General features: G+C 36.4%; 1 protein-coding gene across 5 annotated transcripts in view; it reads right to left on the bottom strand.

Moving 5' to 3' along the window:
- The window catches only part of RABGAP1L (RAB GTPase activating protein 1 like), a 705,349-nt gene that overhangs the window by 466,041 nt on the left and 218,677 nt on the right, over positions 1-20,631 (bottom strand). For 4 of the 5 annotated variants that reach the window (XM_007480823.3, XM_056815570.1, XM_056815569.1 and 1 more), the window contains exon 13: positions 14,463-14,613. In XM_007480823.3, coding sequence (XP_007480885.1) covers positions 14,463-14,613 — 151 coding nt within the window. Of the gene's footprint in view, positions 1-14,462; positions 14,614-20,088; positions 20,163-20,631 lie in introns of those variants that run through there. The other variant, XM_056815571.1, reaches the window with a different exon arrangement.

The raw sequence follows: 20,631 nt of genomic DNA, 5'->3' as shown, positions 1-20,631 counted from the left end.
CACTGATACAGTATTAAAAGGGCTCTGAATTGGTTCAAGTGTTTTAGAAAAGTTACTTGGAAACTATTAGGGAAAGGTGACTAGAATGCCTATACCTTTAGAGATAGGGATTCTACTCCTACATATAATCCAAGAAGTCAAAGTTAGAACAAAAGGCCCTAAGTACACCAAAACAGTCTCAGCAGCACTTACATACGTAGCAAAGAACTAGAAACAAAGTCAGAATACCAAATCTGAGGAATTCAAAGAAATATGAAGCCATAAAATCAAAGTCAACTAAAGTAAGCATGAACAGAAGGTAATATCCTCAATGACTATGATAATGTAAAGTGAAATGATAAAATTAAACATTGTTTGATTATAATGAACAAGCATGGCCCCAAAGAAGACAGAAGAAAATGCGCCATTTTCTTTTCACTTAAGTCAGAGGGAATCGAGGACTAGGATTATGGAACATTGCAAATATCATTAAATATATTATCTGTTTATTGGCTAGTTTTGATAAACTTTTTTTTAAAGAAACTTCATTATATGAGAAGGTTCATTGGATAGAAAATGATGGTACATTCCAGAAACTACTGAGATGTAAAACCAAAAGGTCTTAACAAAGTAAAAACAGACAAAAAAAAGAAATTATATGGATGTTTTGACATAAAAGTGCTGGCTTCCAACAAATTGCTAGCCTGTGAATTGATGGATCCAATTTACAATGTACAAATAAATGACTATTCAAATCCATGTTTCTCATCTAGATGAGTGTCAATTTAAGGCTACATAACAAATCCTAGAAAAGGAAGAGCCAAATATAAAAAATATGAGTATTTTTACAATGACAATGCCATTTGAGAAAAGACTTTTGCTTTATATTCTTATTATTCAGGTGAGAAGATTAGAGTAAACTGTATTTTCCAAAAAAAGAATTTCTCCTCAATAATATTCTGATGAGTAAAAGATTCTCTTAAGGAAATATATCCTCACATTTAAGACATTTCATAATGAATGTTCCCTCCTAATCCATTACTCTCTACCTTGTTTTGGATGGAGATAGAGGAGAGAGAAACATGCAAATCTGCTGAAGAAAACACAGTAGGCACCATGGCTCCAGCAGTACTGTCCTAGAACAGAGTCTTACTGTGACTTTTATAAATATCAGCAGTAGAGTCCCAGATGGGATAACCCCATTCTATCAAAAAGCTCATTTCTTACATCTAGACAAGGTGATGACACAGAACAGAGGAGCACTGTAATTAAGCAATGTCTGCCTCCTGGTGAAACCCAGTATCCTTATGGCGAGTTTCATTTATTTTATATACAGTTTTAAATTAATTAGCTTTTAAAAGATGCAAATTATATAACAGAAAGTAAAATCAACCATTTGTCTATTCAATTAAAGTGTAATTTTTAATTCGCTTGTGAAGCAAATAATAAAATGACATACCTCTGAAATTACATAATCTAATATTACATATTACTTAACTGGATATCTTTTAAGTATTCAGCAAATTATATTCAATTATATTAAAAATGGACTTTTTCATATACCACCTTAGATATTTTTCTTTCAATGTTTGGTAATGTAATTTCACTATATAGTATATGATATTCTCCTAAAATTTAAATACTGATTTCTAAAGCAAGATATGCTTCAACCAGATATTTGATCAACAGTCACATATGGCAATTACACATTGGGAAACACATTCTCCTTGAAGCCATTAAGCATCATAGATGAAGAAAGTCAACTACACTTTTGGACAGTACCTATAGTCTGACAAGAGCAAATTAAAGCTTTCGTGTACATACATGCTCAAGAATGCAAACTACAGAGACCCTTATATCAAGGGATAGTCTTTCTCTGTGTGACAAATTTCTTAATGCAGTTTGATTATTTCCCAAAATTTAGTTCCTTCTCTAGCTTAATACAAGATCTTTTTCCTTAAAGAACTTAGAAGCAAGGACAGGTAAAAAACAAGCAGAACACAAAAGAGAAAAAGTTATAAACAGAATACAATAATTAGTCCATGAAAAGAATCATTCTACCCAAAGGGATCTAGATGGGGTTTTACCTGATGGAGGAGAAGGGGTTGGGGAATGGGAGAGTGGCACACCAGAGGGTAAAAAGTATATTCCAGAGATAAGGAATGGTTAAAACCAAAGTGCAAAGGCTGGGAAACATGGATATATACATATATCAAGGTTTACAAAGCTCTTTTTCTGTATTTTCCTATTTGATCTTCACCACAACCCGCAGAAACCTTTACCAGTCCTCCCCAATATTAGTGCCTTCCTTCCAAGGCTCCCCTCCAGTTTATCTTGTATATACCTCGTTTAGGTGGGGCAATATTAGACTTGATATAAGGAAAAAAAAAAACAATGAAGAGAACTTTGTATAAGAAGAATGGGCTGCTTTCAGGGAGACCCTTCAAGAAAGACCAAGTTATCAGAGTTTAATTTTTCTTTTAAATTGGGGAGGATACAAAGGGAAGGAAAATAAGTGCTTATTAATTGAAAAAAAAGTTTTAGTTTTTAAAGAAGAAACTTGGGCTAACACATATTGGGCATGTTATAGAAAATAGAGAGTTTGGAATAAATGACCTTTGAAGAGCCTACTAAAATACTGTGGTTAATGACAATAATATATCACTATAAGATTTCAATATGATTCTAAGATAGTCAATTAGCCTTTTAAATGTCTATTATGTTCCAAGCATAGTGCTTAATGACAGGGATACAGAGGCAAAAGACCTTTAGAAAGCTCTATCCTGAATCCTCTTCTCGATCTTCATTCCATCACTTGGCAACCTCATTATCTAATAGAACTTTGTTGAACATTTCTATGTAGATAGCTAATCAGATCAATAAATACAGCTCTAGTTTCTCTCTGGATTCCAATTCCGTATCACCAATTGCCTTTCAGATACATTGAAGAGCATATCCTATAAATTCCTCAAACTCAATCTGTCTAAAATGGATCCCTTCTTTCCTTATCAACACTCATCTTCTTCCAAACCTCTCTTATTTTTGCTGAGGGCATTACCATTCTTCTAGTCTCAGGAGTGCAATCTTGGAACTATCTTCTTTCTCAATTTGTACACTATTGATATTAATGTTTCTTTTAAGTTGGACAGAATTCTCCTGTAATTCTATCTGGACCAGAACTTTTCTCTCCTATAACTTTAACTCCTTCTTTTGGTAGTTTCATTCCTTTAGAGGAATTCTTCTTCCTTTTTGGATAATGAATTACTTAAGATGTCTATTTGGTCTTTTATTAGTTTGGGTATTTTACAGTTTTGAAGATATTCTTCAATTCCTTTGTGTTCTCAGTTTTATTAGCAAGTTTATTAATAAGTTCTGATAATTCTACTTATTTCTTCTATTTCAGTGTGAATTGCCTACTTCATTTGTTATTGTTATTTTGATTTTCAGCTCTCTAATCACATTGGCTAAACATTTATCAATTTATTACTCTTTTCAAAGAACTAGCTTTTAGTTACTTTTAATCTTTCTATAGATTTACCTAGTTCTCTTCTAATTTTCAGTATTCCTCTTTTGTATTTATTTGGGGGTTTATTTGCTGGTTTTCTACATTTTAAGTTTAAATGTACTTCATTAATCCTTCTCCATTCTATTTTGCTTATATATGTTTTAAGAGATATTTCTCTTTCCTAAGAGGATGCTTTATCTGTACCCCACAAATTTTGTTTGGAAATTATCATTTTATTGCATAATTATTTATGGGGTGCTCAGGGGTGTATGGGGTGCTCAGGGAGGGGTAGTATCTCTGGTATGGAGGGCTTGTTGTGCCCTCCTAGGGCAGCTCTCCAGACTCTGACCCTCACCTGACACCCAGCTCTCACTTGTGGCTCCCAGTAGCTGCTAGCATGCAGCAGAGGCCACACCCTGGGCAACGGCTTCGACAGGCCGGCCAAACCTTGTGAGGGTAGCCATTGGGGTCGTCGACCCCTGGTGAACCAGGGCTCTGCTCACCCAGCATGTGAAGACTGCTTCGGCTGAACAGACAGAAGAAACCAATAAGAAGGTTCAACGGCTGAGAAGGCGATGCAGCAAAGCACTGTGGAGTGCTTAGGGCGTGTTGGAGCACAAAGGACAACACGGCCATCCAATGCAGCTGAGGAAGTCTCCAGGTGTAACGACTTTTCGTGCCACTGGACCCAGGCTTCCAATGCCGAGAGAGTGGGACTGTCTCTGTGCATCGGCTTTTCCACTTAAATCTTCTTCACGCACAAGTGTCTTTGTGCACAAAAACGCACAAAGACAATCGTCATCCTCGGTTACCGAGAGACTACTACTACTACTACTATTTACTATTTCTGATTTCTTTTTTAACCTCTTCATAGAGTTCTCTGTTTAGGTTTATGTCTTTTGTTTGTATTCTCTAAACTGATTACTATTAGTATTATATTATGGTCTATAAAGGATGTGTTTGCTATTTCTACTTTCTGTGGGGTGTCCCTAATGGACTTCCCTGACCAGCAGGGTCCCACAAGGGAAGGGGCTCACCTTTGTGATGGGACCCGAGGAGAGGTAGGAACCGAGAACCAGGGTGGAGAATGAAAGACAGGGACAAGTCAGTGTTTGAATAGGCAGGCAAACCTATGACATTCTCCTGGTTAGGAAAATATGAGTATAAAGGAACAAGAGGTGGATGAGGCGATTGAGATAAGGAATGTAAGCCTAGATGGGTTACAGCCTCAAGGAAGGAGAAGATTTAAAGAGAGAGAGAGACAGAGAGATTGTTAGAGAAGATTGAAGATGCAAGAGGAAAATTCATAGTCACCACCTCTAAATTTATTGCCTAAGTCTGTTTAGGGAAGTATTCACAAGCACGTGGTAACCACATTACAAAGCATGGACCATAAGGATAGGATGGTGAGGTAAGAGTAACACCTTTTTGGGCGTGTAGATTACAAACCGAGCTTTCTGGATTTCCCAGGCAAAGGAGGCTCTGATCATGTTAATGAGTCTGCCCTAGGCAAGGGCCACATGGCCATTTCAAGGTTACATTCACAAACCTTATTGGTAAAACCTTGTGCTTGGAGACACAGTAGCCGCACAGTCATTTATGATTCATAGATGTGAATATGCTTGGGATGCTACACTTTCATACATTTTTTGCAATATCTTTCAGCTATTATATGGTCATTTTTGATACAAATTCCATGTTGGTACTGAGAAATGCACATATTCTTTAGTAACTCAAACAGAAAAAGACAAAAATCCTTTAGCTCTAGCTCTTCTTGCAATTAATTCAATTCCATCTTTCCCCTTTTTATATTTCTCTCTAAAACTGAGGGACACAAATCTTCTATATGTTTTTTATTGTCTGTCTTCTTGTAAATGTTGCTTTTTCATTTATGAATTTAGATGGCATCACATGTGAAGCATGTAAGTTTAATACTAATATTCATTTGTGATATACATTCCTTTCAGAGTAATATAATTTCCTTGTTTATCACTGTTATGGGTTTTTGGTTTTGTTTCACCTGATAGTACTTCCTCCTGTGTGGGATTCTCCCAATGCATACTGAATTTTGATTTCATTTCTCATTTTCTTTTGTGTATGTCTTTGCTTTTTAGAAATGCTCCTTTTAAGCACCCCTGGATTCTGAGGTTTACTAGATTTCAGGCACTCTTCATTGCCCACCTGGAATATTTCATTAACATCTTTACTAGCTTCTTCCTCTTATCTTTCTCCATACCAATTTATCCTCCACATAGTCATAGAAGGGAATTTCCTAAAGCACAAGTCTGATCAAATCTCAACTCTACTCAAAAAACTCCAAGAGTTCACTATTATTTCTAGGATCAAACAAACTCTTTTCATTTAGGATGTTAAAGCTCCCTAAACCAGATCCTATCTTATCTTTCTAGTCTTTTTACCATCCCCACCAAACACAAAACAATTAATTCAAAAGGACTTTTGCAAACAGAACCATCTTGCATTTCCTCTGCTGGAACCTTGTCACAGTCCCCCATACCTGAAAAGCTATCCCTCCCTCACTCTCTCCTAGAACTGATTTGCTGCCAGCCTCAGATCAAGTGTACCTTTTTCATAAGACCTTTCCTGGTTCTAGCTCCACCTCTTGTCAAAGGAAAAGGAGGAGAAGGAGAGAGGGAGAAAGAGAGAGATGGGGGGAGAGGGGAAGGAGAGAGAGAGAGGGAGAGAGAGAGAGAGAGAGAGGGAAAGGGAGAGGGAGAGGGAGAGGGAGAGGGAGAGAGAGAGAGAGAGAGAGAGAGAGAGAGAGAGAGAGAGAGAGAGAGAGAGAGAGAGAGAGAGAGAGAGAGAGAGAATGAGGGATAAAAAACTGAAGTAGATGAAAGATGAAGAGAAAGATGAAGAGAAGGAAGACAAGATATGAAACTGTATGCTAATAAGTTATCTGAAAGCATGCTATTTTATATTTACAATATTCTTGTGAATAATTCAAAGAAAAAACAGATTGAAAAAGTGTTCTATATGTACAACAGAACTCTTTTATGACGCTAGTATTAGGAAATAGAAATTACATTTGTCTTCACACAGGAGTTACATTTTCAGAAAACATGGTCTGACACAGCATATCTGACTCCAAGTAATAATAAGCTATATTACAATAAGCCTATTGTAAAATTACTACATAAATTGTCAATCTTTAGGAAGCAATTACAACACAATAGACAAGTGAGATAAAGTTACAAATTTCATGCTTCAAATTACTGTTACATCACAGAAATATCATAAGCTAATTAAGAATAGTACAAATGAGGGACATAAATGTCAATATTTGCACACAATTATGTAAAATGAAGAAAACAGATCCTAAAAAATCAATATACTATTTAATAAACTATAATAAAACACAAAAAGAAAAAATATAGAGAAATAGACAATGGAACAGGGATTATCAACTTTAATTTATCACTTACTTAAAAAACCAAAAATCTAATCCCCTACAGTACTGAAGCTCTAAAAAGATGACGTATTTCTTACCTAATACTTTAATTATTGCCTTTGACATCTATGATGCTCTGTGATAAAAGGAAACACTCTGATTTAGATGACATGTTTTTAAAGTATCTAAAAAGTGCTTTACATGGTGCCTGGCACATAGTAGGCATTTAATAAATATCGATCGATTGATTAAATAGCTCTCTGATTTCTGGTTCCATATTAAATGGATAATAATTATGAAAAACAATAGTTCTGTTAGACTTGTTAAAGTAAGTTGCACAGAAATTTCAGAACAACAATTACATTTTTTTCTTTCCTACATGAAAAGACTTGAATTTAAGCACAGTATGCTCCACACTCTGTGATCCAAGTCAGAATTAATGCAATCTCTATGCTAGATATTAGAGTTCCTGGTTAACTATTTCGAAAGAGACAATGCATAGTAGAATAACAATTATACTGAAGTCATTTGAAATCACTTAGCAAAAAAGTAGTTTAAATGACAATACATTCAGAAAAACAGAGAATCTAAAAGGCTAACACAGCACAAGGCAAAGATGCTGTATGACTTGAGAACAGCGGAAGGCTTATTCATGATTCATTTGTAGTGGTAGGATCATCTGACTTCTAAGACAGGAAGTTTACAGGGATTAAGTGAGGCAATCATCAAACATTTACTTAATGCTTATTCTGTGTATGAGCATTCTGCTAAACGCTGATAAGTCAAAGAAACACAAAAACACAGATCCTGCCCTCAAGAAGCTCACATTCTAATGGGGGGTGTGGAGGAGAAAACAGGTAATTAACTATGTACATATAAGATATATACAGAATACATGGAAGGAAATCTCAGAAGAAAAGTACTGATGGTGGCGGCGGGACAACAGGATTGAGACCTGACCTCTGAAGAAGGAGTCAGGGAATCCAGGTGGCAGAAGGGAAAGGGGGGTCATTCCAGGGCTGGAGAAGTGGGGCGTTGGGGAAGGCAGCCAGGGAAAAGGCAGTGTCAATTGATGGGAGGGATTCCTGTCCAGGGCTGAGGAATGTCAAATATATAAAAGGAAATGAGTGTGAGAAGATTGTAACGGTAGAAAGACCAAATCGTGAAGAGCTTTAAATGTCAAACAGAGAAATTTATATCTGATTCTAGATGTAATCGGGAGCTACTGGAGTTTACTAAGGAGCGTAGAGTTGGGGCAGAGGGTAGAGCGACATGGCCAGATGTACATTTAGAGAAATTTGCTTTGATGGCTGAAAGATGGATTGAAAAGCAAAGCACCAGCTGCAATAACACAGGAGAGACAGTATTAGGGTATACAACAGAGTTGTGGTCGAGTGACGGGAGAGACTAGGATATAGAAAGTAGATGGTGCAAAGGTAGAAACAAGAAGACTTAATGACAGACTGATATTTCATATGAGTGCAATTGAGGAAAGTGAAGCATTGAAGATGACTTTACTGTTGGGAGCCTGAGTAAGTGGGAAGATGGTGGTACCCTAAACAATAATATAAAAATCAGGAAAGAAGGGAGCCTTGTGAAAGCAATCAGTTCTTTTTCGGATCTGTGGCTGTGGGAAGCTGATGGGATATCCAACTCGATATAGAGAGAGATACCAACATGAGACGGCTGCTCAGGAGGTAGATTAGGGCTGCATATAAAGAAGCAAAATCATCTATGTAGAGATAACTGGGAGATGATATGCAGGTCATATATGTCTTGTTTTGTTTTTCCTCCCAAGTTTTGAGCTCTGATTTGTCAATGTAGGGAACTAAGAGTGGGTAATGGTGAATCTCTCATTATTGTTATAATTATAAATCTACAATTTATCATTCTAACAAAGCTGTCAAAAGTCTCCAGGGGAATTGAAGGGTTAAAAGGCTTGCTTAGGGTCACACTAGCAATTCATGTCAATGGCAGGAGTGAAACTCAAGTTTTGCTCACTGCAAGGTCAGCTGACTATGCCATGCTGCTCTTCCTATCTTTTTCTAAAAAAGGCAGCTCTGGAAAGGTTTGTTCTTAAATATATTTGGGCTGGTTCGCTTTGTGAAAAGGTTTATTACAGGCATCCCCATATGAAATAAATGAACTCCACAGGAAAATAATATTTTCTCATTCAATGGAAGAGAACAAAGGGGAAAGAAAAAGGATAGTTACTTTTAAGTTCATAGGAGAATACAAGGGAAAGAATAAATATGACTAGTGTAATAACTGGCCTGGCATGAGCACATATTTGTAACGAGCTTTGTTTTTCTTGACTTCTGAATGGATGAGGGAGAAAGAAGTAGGAGAAAGAGAATAACACATTTGTAAAGTACCTAGGACATCAAAAGTGTTATATAAATGCTGTCAATATGCTTTATAACATGCAACAATGAGAACTGAAAGCAAAATCCCAAAGGTGGTTTGTTTGATCAACAAAGAGCACACAGAAGAACTAATGTGTCCATTATACCTCTATTAATGCTAGCCAAGAGAATGTAAACTTTTTTGGCTATTATGCTGCACTATTGATTCATATTGTTTATAATTCACCAATCCTTTCCCCCATCTCACATTTACTATTGTCCAGCCACATCACCTGCAGCTTGAACTAAAATGGTTCCTTTTTTTTTAACCCAAAGTAAGTCTCTTTATTTCTTTTAAAAATATGTTATTTTTCAATTAATTATTCTGTGCAAGAGTAGATGCTTTTAATTTAAGAAAATAGCTTGGAGTCAATGTTTAGGGCTGCATCTGAGTCAGTATGTAAGACTAATCTGCTCCAAAAAAGCAATAAACAAATAGGGGTGAATGAACATTAAAACACAAAACAAATTATACTCACTAGCTAGCAGCTGCTACTACTAGAAATAGTTGAAGAGAGAGGAAAATTTTAAAAAGAAAAAAGTAGAAACTACACTAAAGAAGGCCTATGTGGTCATTTAAATCCTGCAACTCATGGAAAAAGGAAGCATGCATTATATATGGTAGAAAATGCTTAATCCTAAACCATATATCTTAAAGCTAATTACAGAGATTGCTTTATAAACAGTTGGCCTCTTTGGAACAGAATCATTACAATTTAATAAACTTAAGAAGAATGACACTGGAAAAAAATAAATTCATTTACAAATACTGTAAATTACTTGTACAGTAGATAGATTTTAAGCATTCCAGGCTGCATGGTGACTTCAGCAGAATGGATTCAGTCTGTCCTGAATTTGGGCTGGTTCGCTTTGTGAAAAGGTTTAGAGTAGCTGTGGGACTCTAGGAAAATCACTTGACTTCTGTCTGCCTCAGATCCTTGCCTGTAAAGTGGAAATAATCATTGCACCTACTTTCCAGGGCTATTGTGAGAATAAAATGAAATAATATTTGTAAGTCACTTATTCCAGTGCCTGGCACACAGTAGGTGCTATATAAAGGAATCCTTCCTTCCTTTAGGGATGGGACTAGATAACTTCTGAGTTCCCTTTTCTAGTTTTGCAATTCTATGATCCTGTGTCTCTTTTACTGGAATCAAGGAACCACAGGTCAGGATTGCATTGGGATATGTTCTTTATTCAGAAGAAACAGCAAAATCAAAGATGAAGGTACCACTTATGGTTAAAACACAGAAATAGAGAATCTACAAAGGAGTTGATGCTAATCCAGCTCAAAGTTTGAACACAAATAAAAAGGAATGATTTTTAATTCCAAATTCAGAACCATAGGCGGTAATGTAACATGCTAAGAATTAAGGAGAAAGTTATCAAATTATATGTTAGTTGTCCTTTTAAACCAAAATATCATATTTGTAAATGAAAACTACTTCAATAAGGAGTTATATTTTGACTAAGTAATGTATGATGGATTAATGGATATAGATTTCTTGAATCTTAAATAGGAAAATCCATCTGTATTTCAGATAAATATATTCTAGAGAATAAGCTATATACAGTGTTACTCTTCAAACCAGTATATACTGAAACACAGATTCAGATTGATACAGAATATACCTCTTAAAGGCAAAATTTTCTGAATAGAACCCATACAAGCACAAATGCACACTACTAATGCTACTAATTAATTAGTGCTACTAATCTGTAAGAATTTACAAACCCCTTGGTTACTCTGAAGCATTTAAAGTAAGCTAATATGTTTGCCCAAGCTACATGTTGGACATTTTCCAACTGCCATAGCAGAAAGGGATATTTTGAATTGGGACCAAAAGTAGAGATTGATACTTAGCAAGCAATCACCAACAAACAGTGGTCTTTCTTATGTTCATGCTCTTTTAAGTGAAATTATAAGTTCCACAGTACATACTGATGAATTTAGATAACCATGTGAATATCTGTTAAGAGTCTGATTTCCACTTCTATATAAATATAAAAGGCTAGCCATTTAAAAAAATTAGATAAAAATTAAAACCCAGAAAATCTTTATTTTTCAGCCTGAACAAGTCCCCTTCCTTCACTCATAAGAGAAAAGTAATTAATCTATTTTTTCTCAAAAAGAAAGATTAAGACAAAATTTAATAATATTATTGTACTTCCTCCAACAACAAAAAATTAGTTTTAGAGAAAAGCACAATACCATAATAATAGGATTCTAAATTGTATTAAAGTGCTAGGTGTTTTTTTAAAAAAATCATATTGCACAGGTAAGAATGAAAATTAAATTACACATATTTCTATATTATCACTCAGCAGCAGAATGACTGCTGATTAATTTACTTTAAATTACATTTAAATATTCAGTCTTAAGCATTGAAAATAGCTAACATCACAGTTAGTTTATATTTATCTTTTTAAAATAAATTCTAGACTATATACATTTTTGAAAGAACAATATTCCACAACGGATTTTAACTTCTGTTGCTGTAAATAAGTCATCTGACTCCAGTTTTCCTGATATTCTCTTCTCTGCCTGCTGAGCACAATTTTTTTAATTTAGAAAGAAAACATCACATACTCAATACAACTGTCAAAAAAAAAAAGAGGGTAGGGTGAGGAAGTATAGCTGCTTTGTCTTTTTTCATTTGTAGGCAATTCTTAGTTTGAAAACTAAATACCCTAGTATGTCACCATCACATTTTGATTCCGTCACTAATGGTAAATAGAAGTCTGGTTGGATGCAAAATTATACTTCTTAAGAAAAATCTTTACAGGGGCGGGGAGGAGAAAATGATCTTTGTCTCCAATGAATACTGCTAGGAAATGACCAAATAAAATAATGTTAAAAAAAAGAATAAAAGGTTTAGGGTTTTCCAAAAAAAAAGAAACAAAATCTTTACAAGTAATTACAGGAGACCTTTGGCATTCATAAATGATATGTTCTAAAGGATGGACAAATCTGGAAATCCTGCAAATATTGTACTACACTTAATCGGTAATAAACAGTGAGGGGGAGCGAATACATAGTGTCTCTTTTCTCTCCTTTTTCTTTTTCATTCTTCCTCCCAATAAGAGATAGGATGATTTCAATTAGGAGACAGAAGGCTAAACTGGAGTAGCTGGATTGAAGTACACCCACCAGAGGACACCAGAATGACCCTCTGAGGGAGAAAGATCTGAGGTTTACTGCCATCTATTATCAATCCTAATGTCCCAACTTTTGACATTGGCATCTTATAGAAGGATCACTAAACAACAATTAAAAAGTAGGCTAAATGTTTTTATCACCTTCATATTCCTCATCCAAACACCTCTCAACCTTCTTGCCTTTTCTCCTTTCCTTCCTCAGACACCCAATGCACTCTCGCTGTCAAAATTCCTCTTTCCAATTAGATATGACCTGTATTATTTCTCTTTCTTCCTCCTCACACTAATTAAAATTCTCAGTTCCTTAGTGCTCACCTGGGTGGTGATATGATTAGAGTAATTACAAAAAGATAGGATCACCAGCTATATATTTCTAACCTCATTTGGTTGTTCTAGCTTTGGCTAGAAATTATGCCCCCCCCCCAAAAAAAAGAGGCATCTACTGGTGTTTAATACATGTTACTAATAAGAAGAGTCTCCTAAGTATAATCAACTGGAAATTGCTCATGAGCTAATTCAATCTGTGAATGGAAAAAGACACTTATCTTTGAATCACTTCTTTTTATTTACCCAATAGTCTACCTAGAAATAATGCAATAAGAAAAGATAGGCTGATCATAAGGCAGGAAAGCAGGGTAACCAATGGAAAATGAAGCGAAGAGGGATGGACTGGCCTCTGAGGTCATTACTATTTCTGGAACTGGGATCTTAGGATTCTAAAGGCATGGGATGGCAGGAGGAAAACTGTGAATATTCCACTAGCATCTTCTTAATGTTGGATAGTCCAACAGTCCCACACCGGACAAATCCCCAAGAATGAATGTTGTGGAGAACATATACAAACGAAGCATGGAATGGGAAAGAAGAGATGGGTAGTAATCTGTATCACTGAAGGGAATTCTCAAAACAATGAGGGCACAGATCCTGGCTGGTTTCGGAATATTCAATAAGGAAATCACTAGAATTCTTCAGGAATCTTTCCTTACCTATTAAAAGAAGGGTGGTACAAGTTGGCCTCTGAGACTTCTTTCAGCTCTACATCTGTGATGCTAGCTATCTTCAGATCAAAATACTGGAACTCTTTCAAATGCATTGTTTAATTTTGCCTATTAGGTTTGGTTGACAGCATTGCAAAAATTTAAGATGATCATCATGCAACTCCTAAGTGGAGAGTGCTTGGATATAGAACTAGTAAGGAAAAATAAGAATGGAATACTAATTCTTTTTCCAATCCTAATTAATGCTACTATCTCCATTCAAAAGCAAACATCATGGAAGTAAACCAATTAGACAAACAAATGTCAAGATTCTTGAGTAATCCTCTCATATGCTACAACCTAGCTTTTAGCCAGTTATTTTATCCATCTTAGACCAAGCTCTTATAGAATGAGATAACATCTTTTCTTCTAAAGCTAACATATAAAATTGAAAAATTCATAACTTTAAACAAATGTAGAACTTGGAATGCAAAACTTAAAAGAGGCATCCCTATTTAACCTAAACCAAGATTTATCTCCACCATCAATGGAGCTCACCAAAGTCCCCACAAAAGCCCTAACAGAAAAAAGCTAGATATAACTGCCTTCAGTAACGATACCATTAGGCTCCCAAAGAAGAGAACACTTTTAAAAATTAAATTTTGAAAGCTGTTTTCATTTTTCAGTTACATTTGTATATCTAAGGCCTCAGAGAAATTGATATTTATAAATCTCATAAATGCATAATGTTAACCAAAACATGTTAGAAAATACTTAACATATACGTAAAACTCAATCTGTTATGAAATAACACAAATCTAAAAAGGAAAAGCCAAGGCCAGAAGCAGGTAACTGGATTTTTTACTGTTTATTTGCCTTCTTGTCTAGATGCATGAGAAAAAGCAAAAACTATTTATCATCCATTTCTAATCACTTTGACAAAAAAAGACTGTGCCATGTGAAGGCTATGCAAAATAGCTTCTTTTAATATGTGTTCCTAGGAAAACAAAACAAAAAGTAACTCTTACCTTGGTAATAAGAATTCGGTATTTATCCAGCATAGACTGGTTGTCATGGCAGTCTGCTAGTAACTGCCATACCTCTGCCCTTAATGCTTCTGGAACCCCACTCTTTACCAGAGTGGATAACCCTTTGGGCCGTACACCAAGGTTATTGTGCCTAGGAAAAAGGAGGAGAGAGAGAACTAGTCACCATAGTCTTTGTCAATCTTTCAACCACACAATGTTAAGAAATCTATAAACAATTTTCTCTGAACTCATGCAGTTGCTATGGAAAATATATTTATGAATTTATACAACATGTTAGCTTCAGGTCAAGAAAAAAATGAAAAGGGTAAGAAAAAATGTGGGAGATTAAACTATGGCATCATTAATTTTGTTATTTAGTTCTATCCTGTTTTAAATTCTAGAACTAAAACCATGTGGCCTTTAGGGAAAACATTCTTTGCTTCTTTTCTATTTCTCAACTACTATGTTCTTAGTTATGAGCAACAACTTAAATGAAGTGGTCACTCAGACAATCAAGAAATCTCCTAAGTCCTAGATTGAAGGAAACTGAATATGTTAGCTTGGGGGGGAGGGGGGAAAGGGATAGGACTAGCATAGGCTCCAAATTGTTATGATTTCTAGGGTTCCTCACTAAAACTTCAATTGCAAACAAGGATAATTTAAGATCAGCACTACGAAGTATACTCAAACTCTATGAGGTCAAATCATCCAACAAACAAAGAGGGGGAAAAAACCACTCCATATACACAATTTAGACCTGAAGAACTATTCACCTTTAGCTTTAAAGCTCTATGGTTGTCATTTCAAGGTCTACACCAAATTGGGAATGATCTGAGGTCTTCTATATCACTAATTCTTTTCAGTAGAATGCCAGAACTTGTCTCCTCAAAGGACCTAACCTTCTGGTGGAATTGTCAACACCAAAGCACCATGTCACTCTAAGCACTGTGTTCTTGCTAGCCCTTATGTGTCTGTAACCTAAAAGGGGACAGAACACTAGGGTACATGCTCTACAAATCTGTAATCTTACTTTAGATTCTAAAGTTCTATTTCCCAGTTTCCCCACTGAATTCCACATCCACTTCAATTCAATTCAGCATTTATCATGCCTCTCCTATGGGAGAGTATAGTGCAAAGTACTAAGAATATAAAGAAAAAAAATAGCCCATCCTTGCTTTCAGGGAATTTAGACTATACAAAATGCAACATATACACAGAGAAATAAAGATAATTTGAGGAAAGAAAGAGAATCCAGAAAAGAAGGGATCAGAGAAGACATCTCACGAAAGCTAACACTTGACCAGTCTCAAAGGAAGATGAGGATTCTAACTACTAAGGGGAAAAGGAACTGAATTGAACACCTAGGGCAAGAGAGGGTGTATTTCTGATTAGCTTTAACACTGAATTTAGACCCATAACTATATAATCATATTCTTCTGTCCCACAAGCCTAGCTTAGACCTGTGCACTCTGAGGCAAGGTAGTCTACCCTGAGTATCAGGTTTTAATCTTTATTTAGCATTACCTCTAGACTTTAACCATATTATCACCATGAAAGAAATAATTATGAGAAAGCATGTAGTAAGGGCTACTATATGCCAGACCCTGTGCTAAGGATCAGGGATATTAACCCAAAAGAGAGACCATCTCTGCCCTCAAATTAAGCACTTTACATTCTAATAGGGGAGAAAACAGAAATAAGGCAGTAATGACCAGAGGAGGGAGTTTGTTCTAGAAATTCACAGAGATTTTTAATAGAGTCACAGGGGACATGAGTCACTGCAGGACAGATGGCAAAATGGATGGGTGGACACCTAAAAGAGATGAGTAGTATGATTTGATCGCAAAGGACTTGGTGAATTAGTCAGTCAACTCACCCATCAGAACAACTCAGTTCCAGGGAAAGAGAACCAAAAGTGAGTGGAGTAGCTCCCAGTTTAGGGGTAGTATCTGGAGGTTTGATCTAGAAAACTCTCTTCTAGGTGGGGAGAAGCTAGGGGCCTTAGCTTGAGAAAGTTGGATTGACTGGATAGCTGAATAAACTCCAATCACAGAGTACGTGAATGCTACTTTCAATGCAAACCACTATATCATTCATGCTCTCCAACACATCACATGGGGCTTCCACCTCAGAGAACTATGCTCCCACTATTGGACAGCCCTGCGCTATGGCCACTTGGAATCAGGGCCAAATGAACTGGCCTCTCACCACATAATACTTTCTAGAAAAACTCAACTGTTCACAATTCTGAACCACTATGATTCTGTACCCTCACATACCGTCTCCTCCATGCATGGAATGGTCTCCCTCCACATCACATAATTATTGAAATTCTTCCCTTCAGGGCCCAGCAGAAGTGCTACCTGCTCCACAAAATATTACTTGATTCCTACCATTACATAAGAAAACATTCCTGCTAAAACCTCTCCCAAAATTTAATTATATTGTGATTTGTATCACAGTTCTTTGTGTCAGGCAGTCAGTCAGTCAACAACCATTTAATTTGTGTTTACAACAATCATATTTGTGTCAGGCACTGTGAGAAGCACTGGGAATTCAATACAAACCTTTCCCTTGTAACAAATAAGAATAGTCAAGGAAAACAAATTCATGTTTGTCCTTTCTGAAAATGTCTCATTCTGTACCTACAGTCAATCGCTTCTCTGCCAAGAAGTGGGAAGTGTGATTCATCTTCAGGATTCTGCAAGTCATAATCAATCAAGGGATTGTTTCATTTGCTATCTTAGTTTCATTAGAATCTTATTTAATAAATGCTTGTTGTCTGATAAATAAGGTGGGTTTTCTTTATTGTATTATTGTCATTATATAAATATCATATTATTAGTTTTTACAATATGGGTGTTATGATATAAAAAATCTTTTCCTGGTTCTGCTCACTTTATTCTGCATCAGTTCATCCAGATCTCAGAATTGGGCCCCTTTTATTATACCCTATAGTAAAATAACTTTCTATTATCTTCATAAATCGAGATTTGTGAAGCCATTCCTTGATAGACACACACCTAATTTGTTCCTGTTCTTTACTACAAGAAATGTTGCTGGAAAAGAGACTTCCGGATAAGCATGGCTGCAGAGTAGACTCAGCTTGCTTCCTCTCCTCAGACCCAACGACACAGACGACCTCAAAAGACCCTCCCAAAATAAAAAACAACCATCGTCAGAAAAACGGAAAGACCCCACAACAAGGCAAAGCTCTGAAGGTAGGTGGGATTCTGGCATCTCCACAATATAAGGGAATGAAAAGCTGAACCACCCTCCCCTCCCCCACCAAACAGCCAGAGCCAGAGTTAAAGTCAGCACTGGCCAGAATCAACAAGTGAGGGAGGGGCACCCCAAGACTGAACAACAGGCAGCTCCAGGTGTCAGGACCTGAATAAGATCACCAAGGTCCTTCTCCTGAGAGTACTAACACTGAAAACCCCGGCAGGTGGGCTAGGGAAGCACAGATCTCGAACACCCAGAACTAGCTCACTATAATCACCGAGTTCATGAAGGGACCCCCTGACATGAGCAAGGGGCACCTACAGGTCTTGGGAGTTAGCTAAGACCACCAAAGACGTTCACCTGAGAGTACTAACTCACAAAACGCTGGCAGGCAGGGGAGGGCAATCCCTGAGCCTTCCCAGGAAGACAGCCCAGCTGCAGAGAACCTAGAATTAGCCTGAGATTAAAGCCTTGACCATTAGACCTTTATACTGAGAGCAAGTACTACTCATTCAGATTTGACTGGAAAGGGAAGGAAGGGAAAAAAAAAAACACAGAGATGGCAAACTGTACCCAAGAACCCCAACACCCCAATACCAACAAAAGCAAGAAGAAGGGGGTGACTTTGGATACATTTTATGAAGGGAAAACACAAAAAACAGAGGAAATAGCAGAAGATGAAGCTCAAACAAATGCTCCAAAACATTCCGAAAGAAATGGAAATTGTTCGCAAGCTCTTGAAGAATTTAAATTGGAAGTTATCAAAAACATGGAAGTCTTCTGGCAGGAAAAATGGGAATTAATGCAAAAGGAACTCAGCAATCTGAAACACGAAAAAACGCAACCACAGAAACAGCTTGAAGCCTCAAATACCAGGACAGACCAAACTGAAAAGGAAAACCAGGCTTTAAAGGTCAGAATCAGGCAACTGGAAGACAATGATCTTGCAAAAAAGAAAGAATTAATAAAGCAAAGCCAAAAGACTAAGAAATTAGGAGATAACTCAAAATATCTCAATGACAAGGTGACAGACCTGGAAAATAGAGGAAGGAGAGACAATCTGAGAATAATTGGCCTACCAGAAAAGCCAGAAATAAATAGTAATCTCAACATCATAATACAAGATATCATCAAAGAAAACTGCCCAGAGATTCTAGAACAAGGGGGCAATACAGGCATTGAAAGAGTTCACAGAAAACCCGCTACACTAAATCCACAAAAGACAACTCCCAGGAATGTATTTGCCAAATTCCAAAGCTTCCAAGCAAAAGAAAAAATCTTACAAGAAGCCAGAAAAAGACAATTTAGATATAAAGGAATGCCAATCAGGGTCACACAAGACCTTGCAATTTACACTCTGAATGACCGTAAGGTATGGAACATGATTTTCAGAAATGCAAGAGAGCTGGGTCTTCAACCAAGAATCAGCTATCCATCAAAACTGACTATATACTTCCAGGGGAAAGTATGGGCATTCAACAAAATAAAAGATTTCCAAGTTTTGTTAAAGAAAGGATCAGAGATCTGTGGAAAGTTCGATATCCAAACACAAAGAGCAATGAAAACTTGAAAAGGTAAATATGAAGGAAAGGGGAAAGGAGAAAAATGTTATCTTTTTCTTTTATTCAAACTCTCTTCTATAAGGACAACATTTATATCAAATTATATATATTAATATGTGGGGAAAATGTAATGTGTAACTCTCAAAAACTGTATACATTATAAGAGTAGTTAGAAGAATCACGCATAGGGAATGATTGGGACATTAAGACAATATGGAGAAGGGGGGGTGAAAGAAAGAAAAAGGGATGGGGTGAATCATTGACGGTACTAAGATATACTTCAAGAAATAGAGAAAAAAACTAAATAGAATAATCTTTCTAACACAAAGATACACATGGGAAGGGGAGAGGAAGAAATTTCCTATAGGGAGGAGAGGAAGAATGTGCTAATTGGTATTACTCAAACCTTACTCTCAGTGAAATCAACTCTGAGAGGGAAAAGCATCCAGATCCATTGGGAATTTGAATTTTATCTTATCCAACAGGGTAAGAAAGAAGGGAAAACCAAGGGGGGGGGGGTTGGGAGGGAACACAAAAAGAGAGGGGAGGGGGGACGGGAAGGGAACAAAAGCTAGAAAGGGAAGCATATCAAGGGAGGGGACTAGGGGGACTGATTTAAAGTAAATCACTGGCTTAAAAGGTTATAGCTAAAGAAGAAAGGTCAGAATTAAGGGAGGATATCAAAATGCCAGGGAATCCACAAGTGACAATGGTAACTTTAAACATGAATGGGATGAACTCACCCATAAAATGTAGATGAATACCAGAATGGATTAGAATCCAAAACCCTACCACATAGTTGTCTTCAAGAAACACATATGAGGTGGATTGATACTCACAAGGTTAGAATTAAAGGATGGAGTAAGACCTTCTGGGCCTCAACTGATAGAAAGAAGGCAGGAGTTGCAATCATGATATCTGACAAAGCCAAAGCAAAAATAGACCTAATTAAAAAGGGATAGGGAAGGTAAATATATTTTGTTAAAAGGGACTATAGATAATGAGGAATTATCACTAATCAACATGTATGCACCAAATGGTAGAGCACCCAAATTTCTAATGGAAAACTACGAGAATTAAAGGAGGAAATAGACAGTAAAACCATATTTGTGGGAGACTTGAACCAACCACTATCAAATTTAGTTAAATAAAATAAAAAAATAAATAAGAAAGAGGTAAAAGAAATGAATGAAATCATAGAAAAATTAGAGTTAATAGACATATGGAGAAATATAAATAGGGACGAAAAGGAATACACCTTCTTCTCAGCATCACATGGCACATTCACAAAGATTGACCATATACTAGGTCACAGAAACATGGCATACAAATGCAGAAAAGCAGAAATAATAAATGCAACAGTTTCAGATCATAAGGCAATA

The sequence above is a fragment of the Monodelphis domestica genome, chromosome 2 (assembly GCF_027887165.1).
Source record: "Monodelphis domestica isolate mMonDom1 chromosome 2, mMonDom1.pri, whole genome shotgun sequence".
Taxonomy (NCBI): Eukaryota; Metazoa; Chordata; class Mammalia; order Didelphimorphia; family Didelphidae; genus Monodelphis; species Monodelphis domestica.
The sequence above is the reverse complement of the archived record's forward strand: the minus strand, read 5'-3'. Positions and strand labels throughout refer to the sequence as shown.